This window comes from Coffea arabica, chromosome 9c (assembly GCF_036785885.1).
Source record: "Coffea arabica cultivar ET-39 chromosome 9c, Coffea Arabica ET-39 HiFi, whole genome shotgun sequence".
NCBI lineage: Eukaryota > Viridiplantae > Streptophyta > Magnoliopsida > Gentianales > Rubiaceae > Coffea > Coffea arabica.
Window position 1 is genome coordinate 107408 of NC_092326.1, and position 19338 is coordinate 126745.

Here is a 19338-nt window from a genome sequence, read left to right on the forward strand (position 1 = left end):
TATGTCCAACCGTGATAGTGTATATAAGATTACTCAATAACTTTAGGTTGAATACAAACTAAGCGGAGTGAAGTGTTAAAAAAATTTAAAATGACCATTTCACATTTAACTGCATTAAAATGGACTAACGAGGCCCCCGCTCGAGTGTATTACAGCAATATACTCTTAATTTGTGACAAGTTTATTAAAAGTGCATAAGAAAAATTTGTAGGATAAGGTTCAAAAGATTGAAGAGCGAAGAGTAATTGACTGCTGTAAGTGTACCATAAAAATTTGCCAAAATCATTGAGAAATGTTAACCCGGGAGATTGGAGTTGACTATTGCAGAACTAAAGAGCAAGTGACTGACATTTTCACCAAAACATTGAAAACGGAGACTTTTATCAAGTTAAAAAAGATGTTGGGTATGTCTAGGTAGAGGAGGTTGATTTAAGGGAGGCAACGTAGAAATACAATACAAACCAAACCTTTATTATTTATTTATGTTGCCATGTGGCATTAGTGGATTGGTAGTAGTATTGTTGGTTGGCAGGGTTGTCACATGGGATTGAATCTCTTATGACCAGTAGAGTTAGTAATAGAAGTCAGCCGCCAAGGGACATTGATGCATAGCCTGTGCGTCCGTCTTTCAGCCTTAAGAAGTAGTAGTAACCTCCGTTGTGTTTTGTATGGCGTAGCCAGAGTCTTGTCTATATTAATAGAAAATTTCCCTTTGTCTCAATATCGTTTTTTTCTTGATTGTTCCCCTGGATTTTGTGTATTTATCGATTTGGGTCCATCAAATTTTAATTGTTACATAAAAAATTTATTACCATTGCTAGAAATAGAATATATGTTCTTGATAAAACAAAATATACTAATATTATAAAATAAAATATTAATTAAAAAGTAAGAATATGTTTTATATTCTTTTCATTAAATTACTCATGCTTGTCCAAGCTCAATAACTAATCAGGGTTCGGCGTGTACGGGAGTAATAGCCCTACGCGTTAGTCTCTGGTTTTTCTTTTGGTTTTCTCCATGTAATCGTTCCTGAATATAATTTTGGCCAAAAAAAAGTTCAATAACTAATCGAAACAAAAATAAGAAACAAAAGATCCCGTGCATTAGCATGGGTTAGAATACTAGTTTGGTTTTAGTACATTAATAAAAACTTCTTAAAGGTGCAATAAATATACATTGACAATTACTTAGTACTTATCAAATACCCCGCATTGCGGTCACATTTATTGTTAGTTTTGCAATTTCTATAGCTCCAATGTAGTAATTAAACCACAAATGACTGAAGTACAAATGCCTAAGCTTGAATTGGGCAATGGGTCTAATTGAGTTAGGCCACATTATTAAAAGTGAAGAGAAATAACTTTGTTGATCAATGATTTATTTTTTAATAACTAAACACTTCTTCCCATTATTGTTACCACTTTGATGGAGAGCATATAAACATAGTAGTAATATTTTGATGGATATAATCAATTAAAAGGAGCATAATCTAAATGTTGTTGAAAAGTAAACTGAATAGGGGTCAATTTTTTATCTTTTATTTTCTTTGAGCAGCAAATAAATTAAAGTATTTTATCTTGGAGTTCGTATAACATTGTACATCAAGATCCCCCTATTCTATTACAGAAGATGGCTAAAACGAGGTCCGTATTCAAGCATTAAGTCCTCCAATACTCCGCAGTACACGGAAAACCAGCCTACGAGTATGTAGAGATATCTAACCATACCAACAATAGCTCCATTAATTCCTCCATTAGCAGAAGTTGGGTAGAATATAGCCACCTACTCGAGCACTCTTTAGTTTTGGATTAAAACTCATTTGAGAATAAAAACGAGTACACCAAAATTTTTTTTTCTTAAGCTAATACTCCCTTCGTCCCACTTTGATAGTCCTATTTCTTTTTTCACACAGTTTAAGAAAAAGTAGTTAACTTTATTGAAAAAGTAAATTTAGATTACTATTTCCTAAAATACCCTCACGTTAAATATGGTACAACTTTATAAGAATTTGAATTGATGGTAAAAAAAGAATCAACTCTCATTAAATGGGGTAGGTTTATAGTAACAACTAGTTACATTGAATAAGGGTACTTTAGGAAAATTAAAATACAACTACATTCTTCAATTGGAAAGTATACTACAATTTGGGACAGATGAAAAGGGAATACAGGACTATCAAAGTGGGACGGAGAAAGTATTAGAATTGTTTAGAATAAACCAATTGGAGGAATAACCTCAAATTCTAAAGGAAAGGTCTACTTGCTTGAGTGCTTCGGCTTCAAATTCCTACTCATTCCCGCTTCTAAATCCTCAATTGAATAAATTCATATGGAATGAAGACTATTTGAACAAATTTTATTTATCCAATATAGTGTATGCGTTGTAATGTGATACATGTAAAATAAAAAGATAATCAGAAAACGTGTTCAGTAAATGATAGAAAAAAATTTCTAATAATTGCCAATATTCCAAACCGTGAAAATAGAAATTAGTCGGCTATTTCTTATCTTGTTTGAGTTGGCAAAAAATATTTGATATATAGTTATAAAAAATAATCTGTTAAGGCAGTTACCCATACTGTCCCCAATTTTAAATGCAGTCCTTCTTCCTTGTGACATGAACTGGCCAATCCATAAGAAGAATTCTTAAAGCGAGAAAATGAAGCATTATGCAATCAGAAAAGCAGTAATGGTGTGATCGAGTCCATAGCCCTGATATTGTTAAAAAGAAGTATTTTAGCTGCCATTTTATTGTTCCAAAGCCTAACATTCTGTCTTGAATCCCATCCAGAATCCGGCCAGGGATTCTTGGAGAGATTCAGCCTAACTCTTTTAATCGACAAGTTTCTCCAATTTTTTACTGATGTGACTCGAACTATTTTTGAAACTTGTCAACTCTGTGAATGACGTGCGTAGGGTATACATATAACATTAAGCTCATTCTAATCAAGTTTTACATTTATAAACTCCCAAGGTTTCAATCAACATATTGTAAGCATATTTCTTATCCAAGACAAAGTTCATTTCTAACTCCTACAAAAACAATTAAAACATGCGAGTAAAAAGGACGAAAATCTCATTTAAGTACTAAGTAGCATTTAGAACCAATTTAGCCAAAATAGACCATTTTTTTTCTTATAACATTACAAAAGTGACTAAAAGTAATATAAAATATCATTCAAATACGATACAAAATAGCTACTTATCTGCTAGATAGCACTAAACAAAAACAAATATTACGTGTTATTTTGTTTGATATATCTTTTTCTTTTTGGGGGAAAATATGCCGGGTATTACAAGTTAATGAAGACCGCACTGCCTATTGGTCATATACTCGTCTCTATATAATGGCGGTGTTCAGTAGTGAAGTTAAACAGCCAGGAACTAACTCTCAGAACACAAGAAGCTAAAAATGAAGAGTTGTTTAGTTGCGTTATGCTTTCTTCTTGTTTTTCATGTGAAAGTCTTATGTGAAGAACGGAAGGTTGCTATATATGCCCCATTTCTCTAATCCGTGTGTTACTAATTTTCATTGTCAGTTCAGAAAAAAAAAAAAAAATCACTGTACTGATTATTCCCTTGCAGGTCTACGTAGCGTACCTCGGAGAGCACAGTGGAAACAGAAATCCTGAAGAAATAGAGGATCAGCATCACTCCTATCTTCGTTCCGTAAAGGGTTCACAAGAAGAGGCTAAAGCCTCCCATATTTATAGCTATAAGAACGTAATCAATGGATTCTCCGCATTGCTTACGCCAGAAGAAGCCTCTAAATTATCAGGTTAGTCAAGCATACGCTTGGTAAATCGCCACGGATTACAAGTCCTGCAATGCATTGGTCAGTTCGAAGTGAGATTTTCCTTGTCTGACTAGTGACTACTACTGACTAGTACATTAATAGTTTAACTAGCTCTTTAGTATTTTACATACTACTGATTACTGTGATTTCTTATTAGTTAACTTATAGTAGAAATTAGTGAATAACAATGATGATGGATAATTTTGAATACGGATGCTATTTTTCTTTCTTTTTTTTTTTTTAAACATGTAATGCTTGTATGAGCTAAATTGATTGAATTTTGTAGGGGAAAATATATATATAGGATCTAGCTTTGGTGCAACAACTTTTTTAGAGAAAATTAAAATTTTTTGCCTTACTACAATGGCATTTTGAGATTTTAGATATTACCGAATTATCAGTTTTTTAGCCAAAATCCAATTACCAAACTAAAGTTTAGATAGTAATCAGACGTTGGTCTTGAAAGAAAACCATCGAAAAAACCTAAATTACCAAATTCCCGATTACTCACCATTGAATACACCTAATAATGACTAGGTCCTTCTATTTTGTGCCCAAAAAGAAAGGACAACTTGTGGATTCTCTCAATTTACAAAATCTTAAATTTGATGCATACCTTTGGCTAACAATTGTACACCTAAACTTGCTATCTGCACAATCGGGAACTTTAAAAAAAAAAAAAAAAAAAGCTCGAATTCATATATGATCAAATGGCGGAAATTGCCACTAAATTATTTGAAATCCTTTGTTTTGGTTATCAGCTCTTTATTTAGCCAAATTAGTTATTCAGCAACTAGTAAAAAGATACATTTTGTGACCAACAAGTGTACTTTTTCATTAGTTGAGTGAGCAAAAATGCATGTTTTCATGAGTTGAGTGGCCAAAAATGTACTATTTAATTGATTAAATGATCATTTTGGGTAAATAAAAAATTTCAGTGACTAAAGCAAGATAACCCGAATACTTTATCGAGTATATATGCAATTTGCTCTTCATATAAAATTGGCTGGCAATTGGTTTAACGGTAAAAAATTGCAAACTCTCACCAAATAGAGCGCTTTTTTCATTACAATTTGGGGAATGTGCAGCATGTATAGAAGATAAGTACTCTCGATTATTTTCTCAATCTTCCCACATGCAGGAGGATAATAACTCCCAAAAAAAAAAAGAAAAAGAAAATTACACATGCACACGCAGACACATACGAATATATCATTGCACTCTTGTACTTAATGCAAGCTATTGTTGCTATCAACAGAGATGGATGGAGTGATTTCAGTTTTTCGTAGCGAGGCAAGGGAATTAAGGCCTCAAACAACAAGATCATGGGATTTTACATACTTACTCGAAGCAAATGGTGATCCTAGTCGTGTAAGCGGGGATGCATTACTGAAGAGAGCAAACTATGGGAAAGATGTTATTGTTGGAGTCTTTGATTCTGGTAATTTCCCATTTCCCTTGTCAAGAACTATTTTGTTGATTATTATAATATTCTCCGTCCACATTTCTATGACCACTATTTTAATTACCTTAAACATTATGTTGACCATAAACACTTCAAATATGTATGCACATACACACAAAAAAACCATTTTGACTGTTGAAGGTCTTTTTTATTATTTTTGCGTTGTAGGGGTTAGTTCAGAATAGGGGTGCAAACGAGTCGAATCGAGTCAAATTTTGACCTAATCGAATCGAGTCTCAATCTAGATTTACGAATCTAGAACTCGAGTTCGACGAATTCAAAATATAAAGCTCGAGCTTAAAAAAATAAAAAAATAATACTTATTTTATTTTTAAAAATAAATAAAACAATAATTTTGCTTAACAAATAATAAAATATTACGGATATATATGTAATTTTATTATTAAAATAAAAAATTATATATATAATCGAATTCGAGTTAGTTCGCGAATTAATGAGTTTAGTATTTTTAAACTCGAATTCGACTTGGTCAACTCGAACTCGACTCGAGCTCAATGTTGACCGAACTCGAGTCGAGCTCAGACTCGAGCTGCTCGGAAGCATTTCAATTCATTTGCAAACCTAGTTTAGAATAGGGTGCTGATAAATTGTTTGTTGGTCACGCGAGTTTACTACCATATGCTTTAATGCATATGAGAAGTCCAACTGATAGAATTCAAATAGTGGGATTTGAAAAGTGAATATCCATTTTGGGAAAATTTTGACATTTTCTACGTATAAAATGAAAGTGACAAACGATGTCCAATGCTTTTTTTTCTTTCTTTTTTTTTTTTTCCCTTCAACTAGGCATATGGCCGGAATCACAGAGTTTCAGTGATGCTGGTATGGGACCTATTCCCTCGTCCTGGAAAGGGAAATGCGAAGCTGGTGTGGCGTTTACAAGCTCCAATTGTAATAGGTAAGAGTTCATTGTCAGTCCGAGTGCTTTTAAAATTTAGAAACCAAGTAAATAAATCAAGAAAAAGTAATTAATCTATTCTAAGAATTGTGATGCATGAAGTGTTGAAGGGGGGTCATGAAGTGTTGCTCTTAAAAAATTGTTACTTGAGCTAGTAGCATGTTTCATCAGGTTTTAGGTTGCAGTTTGTTAGCAAAAATGATAATCGACCTTGTTTCAAATATACCATATTTTGCAATTTTCGACCTCCCCCACCCCTCCCCCCCCAAAAAAAAAAAGCAACGTTAATAAAGGTTCTTGTCATTTCATGAACCCCTCAAGTTTTTGTTGATTCGTGACCCCTTTTAAATTTGGTATTCTATCCCTAACTCAGCACAATCACTTAGACCCTTTATTAAAGATTGGACCAAGAATAAGACTAAGCAGACAATTTCAATCTTCCCCTTTCACCTAAAAAACATAATCTACCATTTCTCTGCTCAGGGGACATGCGCATACATTCTGAAATTTGTTAACATCAATACGATGGCAATCAAGTTTTCTACTTTCTTTCCTGGTTAGGAAATTAATCGGAGCAAGGTACTACGCAAAGGAGTATGAGGCTTTATATGGTCCTGTAAATAGTCAAGTGGACTACCGATCAGCCAGAGATAAAGATGGTCATGGAACTCATACAGCATCAACTGTTGGGGGACGAAGAGTGGCTAATATTTCATCTATAGGTGGATTTGCAAACGGTACTGTTACCGGCGGTGCTCCACTTGTCCGCCTAGCCGCGTACAAAGTTTGTTGGAAACTTCCTAATGAAACATCGAAAGACGCTTGCTATGATGCTAGCATAATCAAGGCATTTGATGATGCCATTCAAGACGGTGTTCAAGTTATTAGCGTCTCAATCGGAGGTGACCGAGGCAGCCCATATGCAAGCGATGGCATTGCAATTGGATCGTTGCATGCTTCAAAGAATAACATTGTTGTGGCATGTAGCGCGGGTAATAACGGCAGAAATGGCTCATCAACGGTGACCAACATCGCCCCTTGGCTTATCACAGTGGGTGCTAGTAGCATAGACCGAATGTTTCCATCAACTATAGTACTTGGAAATGGCTTAAACATTCAGGTAAACAAAGGAAATCTAACAGCATGTGCTAGGAATTTTCCTTTGTAAAAATACTGGGTAGAAATTAGAAGTAGCTAGCTACTTGTACACACTACCCTTACCTTTTTAGATCTTAAACTCTATCGTTCTGATTAACCAAAAATTTACATCGAACAGGGACAGACGATAACGCCTTTTAGTCAAATGAGGAATCAACCTTTGGTATATGCAGGAGATGTGGAAGTTCCTGGCACAACTTCATCCAGCACTAGAGGGTTTCTGTTCATTTACCCCCATATATATACATATATATATGACAAATTTTCTAAGAAATTAATAAGCTCGTTCATGATGCTCGTTTGCTAATGATCTACTCTCTAATTACTTCCAGATATTGCTTTAATGGTACACTTTCTCCAAGTCTTGTCCGCGGAAAAGTTGTTATCTGCCTTTTTGGAGGTGTTAGTCAATCGGCAGAAGTTAGAAGAGCAGGAGGGGTAGCTGCTGTATTGGGAAAGCCTCCCACAGATATATTTCAAGTAGAACCACTTTTACACCCTGGACTGACCATCACTTATGCTGATGTAAATAATGCAGTCAGTTACACAAGGACTAGTCGAAATCCGACAGTAACCCTTAATCCGGGTACAACTGTTGTTAACGTTTCGCCAGCACCATTTATGGCAGTCTTCACCTCCTTAGGTCCAAACGGAATCGAGCCGAACATTCTTAAGGTACATGTTTCCATCGCTCTATTCAAATTCTCCATGTTGCTCATTTGAAAAAGGTAGATCTATGGTCGGATGGCTCACTCTTATTACACTGTCCCATAATCCTAAAACACATTTTAAATAGATGTAACCGGACCATCCCATGATAGAACTTTCCTTGTTTCTGGAGAGGCAAATGTGTAATTGCAATCTTACTAACTTTTGATCTTCTTCGATCGATCATACTGTAACGGCTAATCCAAGATAAGTGTAATGTGATTCAGATTCACATTTAAGTTAGATCACTTTTTTTTTTTTTTTGAGTTCTCCATCACTTTCTTCTTGCAGCCAGATATTACTGCTCCAGGGCTAAACATACTTGCAGCATGGAGCGAGGCATCACCCCCAACAAGCTCCCCTTACGACAATAGGATTGTTAAGTACAACATTGTATCTGGAACTTCCATGTCTTGTCCGCATGTTTCTGCTGTTGCTGCACTAATCAAAGCTATACATCCTGATTGGAGTAGTGCTGCAATAAGATCTGCTATCATGACCACAGGTACATTGCTCTGTCTATCTTTGATGCTTGTGAATATGCAGAAATTTACTCTTGAATAGTATTATAAATGCCGCTCATTCTAGTATCCTTTGTCGCCCTTGACAGTCCTTTCTCAAACTAATTTGTTAATCTTGAGAATTTTAAATTTTTATTATAACTTCCAACCATAACCATAAAGTTAGACACCTATACATTCAAAAAGATTAATGAAGCATCATATATTACTCATTAAAAAAAAAAAAAAAAAACTTAAATTGATGAGAATTTGGATGACCTGACATGTTCGTAACGATAAGTATGCGATAACACTATCTTACTAATTTTTCTTTGGTTTTGCCAATTTGTCTTCATCCATTTTCTGCAGCTAGAACAACGAACAACGTTGGAAATCCAATAACTGATGCCCGTGGCAACGTAGCAAATCCCTTTCACTATGGATCTGGCCACTTTCAGCCATCAAAAGCTGCAGATCCTGGACTTGTTTATAATGCTACTTACAACGACTATCTTCTCTTCCTTTGCTACGCTAGGAGTCGTCTTGTTTCCAACTGCCCAAATGTCGTGCCTTCACCAAGCAATCTTAACTATCCCTCGCTTGCAATTGCAAACCTAAACAGACCCATAACAGTGAGGAGAAGTGTTACTAATGTCGGTGCAGCCAACAGCACATATCAAGTGAAAATCGAACAGCCTTTGGGATACTCAGTTAACATATTTCCATCAACTCTACGCTTCAGTCAGATTGGAGAAATTAAAAGCTTCAACATTACAGTTCAAGCAACAAACACAGCACAGAGAAATGTGTTCACATTTGGTTCGTTTACTTGGAGTGATGGAGTCCACCTAGTCAGAAGCCCCATTGCCGTATCATCATCTTAGTGATCTTTGGCCATTCATGCAGTCACCAGCTCCATGGGACTTTGATATATCTATCAGCGGTTTTTTTTTTTTGTGTCTTGAAAAATAATACTCCGGTTTTATCATTACCGGTGGTGTATCACTTCCCATGTGGAGTGATAATGTGAATTTTAGTTTTCTTTCTCACTTTTTATGGAGTAATGATGATGTGGAAATTGTTACAGTAAACAAATAGTACTTGGATCAAATTTATAACAGTGTCGGACCCATAAGGCGATCGTTAAAATATATTTCATGTGTTATATTTTTAGAAATATAAAATTAATTAGGGAAGATAAATAAAAACAAAGAAGACAAGATTAAATAGGGAAAGTATATAAATACAAGAGAAAATAATATAATTGTTAATACGTGTATATATATAATAGATTATGTGAATGTTAGGTGTGTTAACGAATGTTCTAAGGACACCCGTTTGAAAAACCCAATTTATACTGCTTAATTATTTTTTCCAGTCTTACCTCATACACTTCTTATATAACCCCAGTTAAGCTTTGACGTTTGCAAATTTCTAAATTCATGACTTGTTACAAAGTTGGCGTATTTCTGTTCTGGCTTGCGGTTAGTTTATTCTGGAACTAGTTCTGTTTACTTTCTGCTAAGGGCCAAATCAAAATGAATGTCCAAAGTCCCAAACTTCAGCTAATGGCCAGCTATGTATATTGGGGAAAAAAAAGGACAGAGAAACATTTCAATGGCCAGCTAATGGCAAATTTTTTACTCTTTTTTGACAAAATTTTTTGACTTTTTTTTTTGCATGGCATTCATCAAATAATCCAATTGAATAACGACTTGACTACTTTATTGAGTAAAACTTCCAAAACGGTGACGTGCATATATGCTTTTTGTACTTTTAAAAATGCAACAATAGAATTGTTGTGGCAGTCAATGGACCTAAAAGGTGATGTGACAATGGGTTGATACAATACTAGTACGTAACCAAGAAGTGCAGCACCTTCAAGTTGTGCTTTGAAGATGAAGTTGCAAGGGTAATGATGATTGTGTGCTGTGATTTTCATTTCATATTTTCACCCCTGTACAAAATGAGGATGTGGAGAATATGCACAATGCAATTTAGACAAGTAAAATTGATTTAGGAGTCAGTTGTGGAATTTGGGACATAGGTTTAGGGGATTTGGTGATGTGGTGGATGTCTTAAGAGGCAAATTTTGTTTTTTATTTGTTTTCACCGACTTGCCACCAAGTTAGCAATTTGGGCGTTAATTGGATGTGTATATGGCACATAAAGAGAGGTTTACTCCTAGTACAGAAATTTTAAGGGATAGTTTCAAAAACTTCCCCCGAGATTTCTTATAATATCACTCAGTTCTTTTGAGATTTTTAAAATCTCACTTATCTCTCTTAGATTGACATTTTTTGTAACATTTTAACCCCTTTGGAGAAAATACAAGAAAGATAAAAAATGTGTTCGAATACTGCCCTTATATTATCCTACTTATGAAATTTATAACCACAATAAAAATAAAAGGGTAAAAAACAAAAAAGTCCCCTGTGGTAAGTCTAATACATAGAAAAACTTCTTATGGTTTCAAAATATACAATACGACACCTCATGCTTTAAACTAAATTGTAAAGGTGACGGAATCTATTAAACTTAACGGAAATGACTTATTGGAATCTAAAAAAAAAATTTATATCTAATTTTTATCAAATAGACCTATTCAACCCCTGAACTCTCAATTCTCTCTATTTAGAAAATAAAACAAATGATTTTTTTGAGCTGTTTTTTGCTTAATTATATCAGGATATTTTGGTTATTTCATCCATTTCCATTAAGTTTAACAGATTCCGTTACCTTTACAATTTAGTTTAAAGTATAAGGGGTCGTGTTATATATCTTGAAACCATGGGGGGCTTTTCTGTGTATTAGATTTATCATAGGGGGTTTTTTTATTTTTTACCCAAAATAAAATAAGGTTAAATTCTTATAAGGTGTAAATTTCTTGATGTAAACTGTTTATTTTAATTGTATTGGAACAAAAGCAAAATTTACACCTTGAAAAATTCACATGTATGAAGAGATTATTTGAGTTTTCAACACAACTTAAACTACACCATGAATTAAAATATATTTTCCCAAAAAATATCTTGACTTTCTTAATTGTAACTATGCACGAAATTTTTTTAAGGTGTTAATTACTCTCTAAAATCCTCTTAAGTGGTTGATTTTGATTAGATTTAATTTATTCACGTCCTTTGCAATTCCACCATGACTCCAATGTAAAAAAATATGGATCATTATTAGTTAACAATTTCTTTTTTTAATTTACATTTTTTGCTTTTAAAATTTTATTTTGTTTCGGCTTTTTGGTTAAATAGTTATTAAGAGCAAGGATAATGTTGTCAAATTGTGACCATTGATAAGAATATTTAATCTTGTCAAGTTAACAAGAGAGGTAAGTGAGATTGTAAAAACTTGAGAGGAGTTGAGTGATATTATGACAAACTTGAGGGGAGTTTTTTTTATCCCATATTTTAATCTTATCCATCCATTTGATTGATGGGGTAATGGTTTCTGTTGAATGGTTGGTATGACATGCGAGACTAAACCTTTCATTGACATTTTCATTCGCTCCTAGATTAAAAAAAAAAAAATTCCCACTCCAGTCAAAAAAAGCCCTTTGCATCAAATTATTTTGCAATGAGATGAAACTTTTGAAACAGTTACATAGACACTTCCGCAAGGTGAATAATAATAAGTTGAGTTCTCAAATGGTGTGAATCAAATTTCAGATACACCAAAGCAAACAGGAAAAATTAGAATATTTTACAGTAAACGTTTTTACATGCTAAAAAAGTATGATTTAAGCACCTAATACACAAGATCAGAAAACAACATATCGCCCGAATCCTTTCAGCTAACCTACACACAGACTCCATTGATGATCATGTTCTCTGGTCTGCAAAGAACCACAGCTAATTAAGATATGTCTATAATGGATGACAAGCAAATAAGAAAAGGAGATGCAAACCATAAACTGTGGCCAGAAGCACTATATATATATGTCAAATGCAAAATTACTAACAATAGAACCTCTAGTTCATGTGTTTGCGATTCTTTTTTCTCTTGTGAAGCTACATTTCTACTATCAATAAAAGCTATACATGTGCATTAAAAAAACAACAGAACCTTTAAAGGGCTAAGTACTCATTAGTAAGCAAGAAAAAAAAATTACAATCATGATGTTATTCCTCATGGCTCCAAGTTACAAGAAATATAACAATTCTAAAGGTTTATTTTTTCGACACAGAGGCATTCAGACTTTCGGCCCGACTAATCCCCTACGGTCCGAGAGGAGAGGTCCATTCCTCTCAAACATGTTAACCCGGGACTCGATCCTTGGTGGTCATATCCTAAAGAGGAGCAACACACCACACAAGCTACCCCGGGTTGGGCATTCTAAAGGTTTCTCTTGACAAATTATAAATTTTCAATACCATTTTGAGAAAGTGAAGCAGATGCTTAATATGTATGCTTTTTAAGACGAAATTATATGCATTGTATCATTTTAGGTTCTCACATTCGAGGAAAAGGGTTTACACTTTAGTTTCAACTCCTAATGAAGGGCTGAAAATGGAAATGAGTACAACATTGCTAACGCAAGAGCAATACACCGGAATTTTTGTTATTTAGAGAACAGCGCACGTCAACATGAATGTATGGACTACCGGTAGGTATTTGCACGCCATACCTCGAACAGTACCATCAGCTCAATCGATGATTATGGCCTTATTTGGCAGATAAGTTTTTTTGTCAAGTTTGTCTGCTACAAGTTTTTTAAAAACTTTAGCTACAGTAACTTCAAAAATTTTGTCAAAATTTTTAAACTATACACTTCAAAATATTCAAAAATAATACACTCCAAAAATTTTTTTAAAAACTTCTACAGTAAAATTTTAGACAAACACCAAAAAAATTCACTTGTCAAATGAGCCTTTAATAGAAGTTTAGAATGAAAACGCATAGATGAGATACTATGGCCTTCAAGCATTTGGAGACATTTGGCTTGATGATCCCGCAACTGATAGGAGTAAGATACTTCTACCAAAAAAAAAAAAGAAAAAAGATAGGAGTAAGACACGAAATAGAGATCAGAATTGTATATAAATTCAAACTATTTAGCAGATCATGAGTATATGAGGATATGAAAAGCAAACCTTAATAGTGGGATCATCGGGATCCAACGATTAGTTAAACCTATTTCCACCAAGATTGGAACAATTAAACAAACGCAAATTCCAAAAAAAAAAAAAGAAAAAGAAAGATACAACCCTATTGATGTCTTATCATACATATGTAATAATGCTAATACCGAAAAAGGAACATTTGATTTTTGAATCAAAGAACTTAAATAACAAAAGACAAACTTTAATAAATCTAATCAAGGAACATAAGAGGGAGGAGGGCAGCAAAATATGCATACCTTCTTGAATGGTTGAAGCGGAAACGACAAGGAAAGAAAGAGGAAGAGGAACAACGACATATGGTATGAACCATAACTTGATGAACCAACGATGTTTTTTATTAACAACCCCCATTATTATAATTACCTCAAAAATCTGCTCAACAAATGTTGCAGAAGGGGAAAAGTTTTGCAGTTACACTTCAAAGATTCTTTCCAAGAGATTCCTTGTCTCTGATGCATTACTTTTGTCTTAAAGATATCATAATTGCTCAATCTAATTATCCCGCTCTTTGCATGAGTTCAATTGCACATGTGGAATTTCAAAAGAGAAAAACATTTGCAGTTACACTTCCGCCATCAATTAGTCAATTAATCATCAATTTAATCAGCCCGGCTCTTTGCACAAGCTCAATTGCTTGACTCCACCGTGAGCAATTTGCGCTCAAACTATTTAATAAGTATTTACATGTTAAGCATTTGGACCCGTTAGTATAAAACATATACTACACTAACAATATATAAGAGATTTGCTCAGTGAAAATTACATTTACAGTGCATACCATATGTTTATAAAAGTAAAAACATGGTCTAGTTTTAGTAAAGCGATTAATAGTTAGAATTGATTTCACATATGTTGTTAATTATATATAAGGTTAGATGCATGATGCATATGTAAAATTTGGATTTCAAATTCAAATTAATATTAGTTGTCATATATTCAACAATGATAATATATATAGCATTAGTATACAAAAGATTAATCCTATTAATTATGCTGACTAAGGCACAATTAGATGTGTCCAACTAACTAAAAGGTAAAAACATTTGTTTTCAAAAATTGAAGTATTAGAAAACAAGGAAAAGATTGTATGGGCTCAGGAAAGAGAAAAGTTGTGCCCATTATTTTATCACACACTTTAATCTTTCTGTCTTAAATTGTGATGAAGTGTTAACAATGTATACTTGTGACTTGTGAGAAGTGTAATAAATAGTGATTAATATGGAAAAGTGGTCCGTAAATATGAAGAAGTTTAGAACATAAGTACAAGAAGACAAGAAGTTACAGCGGATTTTTTTTTTTTTTTTTTACATTTTGTAGATAAAGGGACCAATATACCCTTTATAGCAGGGTTAAAATGACAAAAACGTTGCATCAAGTAAGACTCGGTAGTTTCCCAATAACCATGGGGTTAATTAATATGTGTTGATTACTTTGCAAAATTAAATTGAGATATTTTTAGTAAAAATTAGCACAGTTCATGAACTCCGGAGTCTTATCCGGAGAGAAAGACTTTCAGTTATTTTTTTGATAGAAACTAAGTGCTCTAGTAGTTTCGTGGAGAAACTGAAGCAACAATTTGGATGGTTTGGTATTGGTGTGGATGCGCAGGGCACCTCTGGTGGGTTAGCTCTCCTGTGGAAAAAAGATCTTGACATATCATTGAACCGATTCGCAAGTAATTTTATTGATGCCAATGTTCATATGCCAAATTACACATGGCGTTTAACTGGCTTCTATGGACACCCTGATGCTTCAAAGCGAAAATATTCCTGGGACTCTCTTTGCCAACTAAGCTCCCAATCTCGGCTCCCTTGGCTTTGTATTGGTGATTATAATGAGGTCCTCAACCAAAGCGAATTTGAAGGTTCTGGTCCACGAAATAACTGGCAAATCATGAATTTTCGTCAGGCCTTGATGGATAGTAATCTGCATGATGTGGGCTATGAAGGTTTCACTTATACATGGTGCCATAGTCGGACATATCCAAAGACAATTAAAGCGAGACTGATCGCGCTTGTGCAAATCAAGATTTTGTGAACTTATTCCCTGATTCAAAACTCAAGCATGTGCACTCTATATTCTCTGATCATTTGCCTCTAGTTTTTAGTTTCGAGAACTTCTTTAAATCTTCAAAGACTACAAATGAGGCGAAGAGACATAGACGTTTTAGGTTCGAAGCCATGTGGATAAAGGCGGATGATTGTGAAAACGTAATTCGTCAATCTTCGGAGAGTACATCTGCGGATAATGCTTGTGTTAATTTGTTCAAGAAAACGGATAAATGTCGAATGGGCCTTTTACAATGGAGCAAATCAAAATTTGGTAATGTTTGTTCTGCAGCAGACGACCTAAGGAAAAAGATTGCTAAGCTGCAGCAGGGGACTCTCTCTGATGCTGTTAATTCTCATATTGGGACTTTAACAAGTCAATTAGAGGCCATTTTGGATCGGGAAAATACTATGTGGAAGCAAAGGAGCAAAACTCACTGGTATCGGGAGGGGGATCGGAATACAGCTTTTTTCCATGCACAGGCATCCAAGCGAAGGAAGCAAAATCAGATAAATGGCCTCTTCAATGATGCGGGGCAGTGGTGTAACTCCCATGATGATCTGGAGCACATTATCTTAGACCATTTTGGATCTATTTTTTCTAGTTCAAAGCCATCTCCTGAGATAATTGATGCAGTTTTGCAAAGGGTGCACCCCAAGGTATCTAGACGAATTAATGATTCGCTTCTGCGAACTTACTCAACCTCTGAGGTAACACAAGCTTTAAATCAAATGCATCCTTTTAAATCTCCCGGTCCTGATGGCATGTCCCCAATATTTTATCAGAAATTTTGGCATATTGTTAGTCAGGATGTAGTGAAATGTGTTCTTGAATTCCTGAACAACGGGCATTTTGATAATCAATTGAATTTCACTTACATTGTGCTTATCCCAAAATGCCAATGCCCATCCAATATCACTCAGTTTCGTCCGATTAGTCTATGTAATGTAATTTATAGATTAGCTTCTAAGGTTATAGCCAATAGATTAAATACAGTTCTTTCAGTAATTCTCTCACCCTTTCAGTCTGCTTTTCTTCCTGGTCGTCTTATTACAGATAATATCCTGATTGCTTACGAAGTTAACCACTCTCTTAAATCAAAGTCGGCAGGCAGGGAGGGATCCATGTCTATTAAATTAGACATGAGCAAAGCATTTGATAGGGTTGAGTGGCCTTTTCTGAAAGGAATGATGTTGGCTTTAGGTTTTCATCCTTTGTTTGTTGATCTTATTTCCAGTTGTTTCTCTACTGTTTCTTATTCTTTTCAGCTGAATGGTGTTCAATTTGGTTATTTACGACCACAGCGGGGCATTAGACAAGGCGATCCAATTTCTCCGTATTTATTTCTTATATGTGCAGAGGCTTTTTCCTGTCTATTGCAAGAAGCAGAGGCTTGTGGTAAATTGTCAGGAGTACGAATAGGTCAGAGTGGCCATAAGCTTCTCATTTATTATTTGCAGACGATACTTTGTTATTTGGCAAAGCGACCCTACAGGAAGCTCGACATATTCAGGATATCTTGCAACTATATAAGGAAGCTTCTGGGCAAGAGATAAATCTTGAGAAATCAGCTGTGGTTTTCAGTAGTAACACAGATTTCTCAACCCGACAAGATATCACTCAGTTTCTAAATATTAAAGAAGTGGTTGCACATGAAAAATATCTTGGTCTTCCCACCATTATTCGACGCTCCAAGCGTGAGGTATTCTCTTCTATCAAGGATAGAATTTGGCAACGAATTCAAGGATGGAATGAACAATGGTTATCAAAAGGGGGAAAGGAAGTGTTGTTGAAAGCAGTTGTTCAGGCAATTCCCACATATTCGATGTCTTGTTTCAAATTTCCAGATTCTTTGCTAATGGATATCCAATCAATGATGAGCAATTTTTGGTGGGGTGATGGAAATAAGGCTAGGCCGATTCACTGGGTTAGTTGGGATAAACTTTGCAACCGAAAGGAAGATGGAGGAATGGGCTTTAGGCAGCTTAAGACTTTTAATCTCGCATTGTTATCTAAGCAAGCATGGCGTATTGCTACACAACCATCTAGCCTTCTTCATCGGGTATATAAAGCTAAATACTTTCCCAATACTGATTTCTTCCAAGCTCAGGAAGGATCGCGGCCTTCCTGGTCTTGGCGCGGACTATGTGAGGTCAGGAAGTATATTGAGGCAGGAAGCAGATGGCGAGTTGGTTCTGGCCAGTCTATCAAAATCTGGTCAGATAGGTGGCTTCCACGGCCATTTACTTTTAAGATCGTGTCGCGGTCTACTGCATTGCCCGAGAATTCCACAGTTGATTCCCTAATAGACTGGGAGCGAAAGACTTGGCGAGTTGACTTATTGCAGGAAATTTTTTGGCCTGAGGAGACTGAATTAATTCAAAGCATCCCAATTGGAGACTCTCACAATAGGGATAAGCTCATCTGACACTTTTTAAAGAATGGATCTTTTACTGTGAAGAGTGCATATCACTTGATCAAGCAGCGATCTTCTAATTGGGAGAATTTGCCATCAAGTAGTAGTGCTTTAAAGCAAAGTGTTTGGGCTCGGCTTTGGCACTTGAAGCTTCCTGAGAAAATTAAAATTTTCTTATGGAGGGCATGTAAAGATATACTGCCAACCAGCACAAAACTCAATACTAAAGGGCTCCATTTAGATACCTCTTGCCCGTTATATCTCGCTCCAGTTAATGATATGGATCATACCTTCTTAACTTGTCCTGTAGCGGTGCAAACGTGGGCGCTTAGTTTCTTAAGTCAGAAAATTCAACTGCAATCGGCTGATTAGATTACGTCTTGGCTTCCCAACCAGCTTTTGCGACTATCAAGCAAAGAGATGGAATTGGCGGGGGTTATTCTTTGGAATTTATGGAATAATCGGAATGGAGCAACCTTTGATGGATCCTACAGAGATCCTCTGAGCTTGGTCTCCCTATCCATAGCATTCCTAAATCAATTCCATGAAGCAAACTCCAAAGATAAGTGCCATACACTTGCCTCTCCCCAATCAAGGTTGTCGATAGGTCATTGGATACGACCCAAAGCAGGTTTTGTTAAGGCGAACTTTGATGGAGCTGTGTTTCTGGAGGATAAATCATCAGGGGTTGGTGTCATTATCCGGGATGATAAAGGAAGTTTCATTGCTGGCCTCTCCAAGAAAATTCTTGGGATATTGGAACCAAATGTGGTTGAATCATATGCGGCCAAACATGCTACTCAGCTACTGCAATCTTTGGGTTTCGATAAGATCGTTTTGGAAGGAGATTCACAAAAAGTCATCAAAATGCTAGAGTGTTTGGAATCTGACGATTCATCATGTGGCTTGTTGATTGATGATACCATTGTCTTATGTCAAGATTTCATGTGTTGGAAAGTTTCATGGATTCCTAGGTCGTTTAATGTTCCAGCTCATAACTTTGCCAAGTATGCTATTAATCTTGCAGACTCTTGTATATGGAGAGACTCTCCTCCATCTTTTATTTGTTCTGCACTTGTTGCAGATTCGATCTCCTGATTAATAAAATTATTCTATTTTATTATAAAAAAAAGTAAAAATTAGCCCGTAATTTCATTTGAGAATAAGTGTCAATTTTATTTCATTCTTGTTTT

At 35.2% G+C, this 19338-nt stretch overlaps 2 protein-coding genes across 2 annotated transcripts; both read left to right on the forward strand.

Annotated features, from left to right (window-relative positions):
- The first annotated feature begins 3414 nt into the window (after positions 1-3414).
- Positions 3415-9586, forward strand: LOC113708525 (subtilisin-like protease SBT5.6). The gene is made up of 9 exons (XM_027230991.2): positions 3415-3486; positions 3588-3780; positions 5057-5239; positions 6071-6182; positions 6744-7302; positions 7459-7556; positions 7673-8015; positions 8340-8553; positions 8918-9586. Exons 1-9 carry the CDS (start codon positions 3415-3417, stop codon positions 9430-9432), a joined length of 2289 nt encoding a protein of 762 aa, XP_027086792.1. The 3' UTR covers positions 9433-9586.
- Positions 9587-13459: 3873 nt separating this feature from the next.
- LOC113708477 (uncharacterized) lies at positions 13460-18157 on the forward strand. The gene is made up of 6 exons (XM_027230932.2): positions 13460-13523; positions 15212-15628; positions 15781-16439; positions 16755-16892; positions 16998-17127; positions 17190-18157. Exons 1-6 carry the CDS (start codon positions 13460-13462, stop codon positions 18155-18157), a joined length of 2376 nt encoding a protein of 791 aa, XP_027086733.2.
- Positions 18158-19338: the final 1181 nt, after the last annotated feature.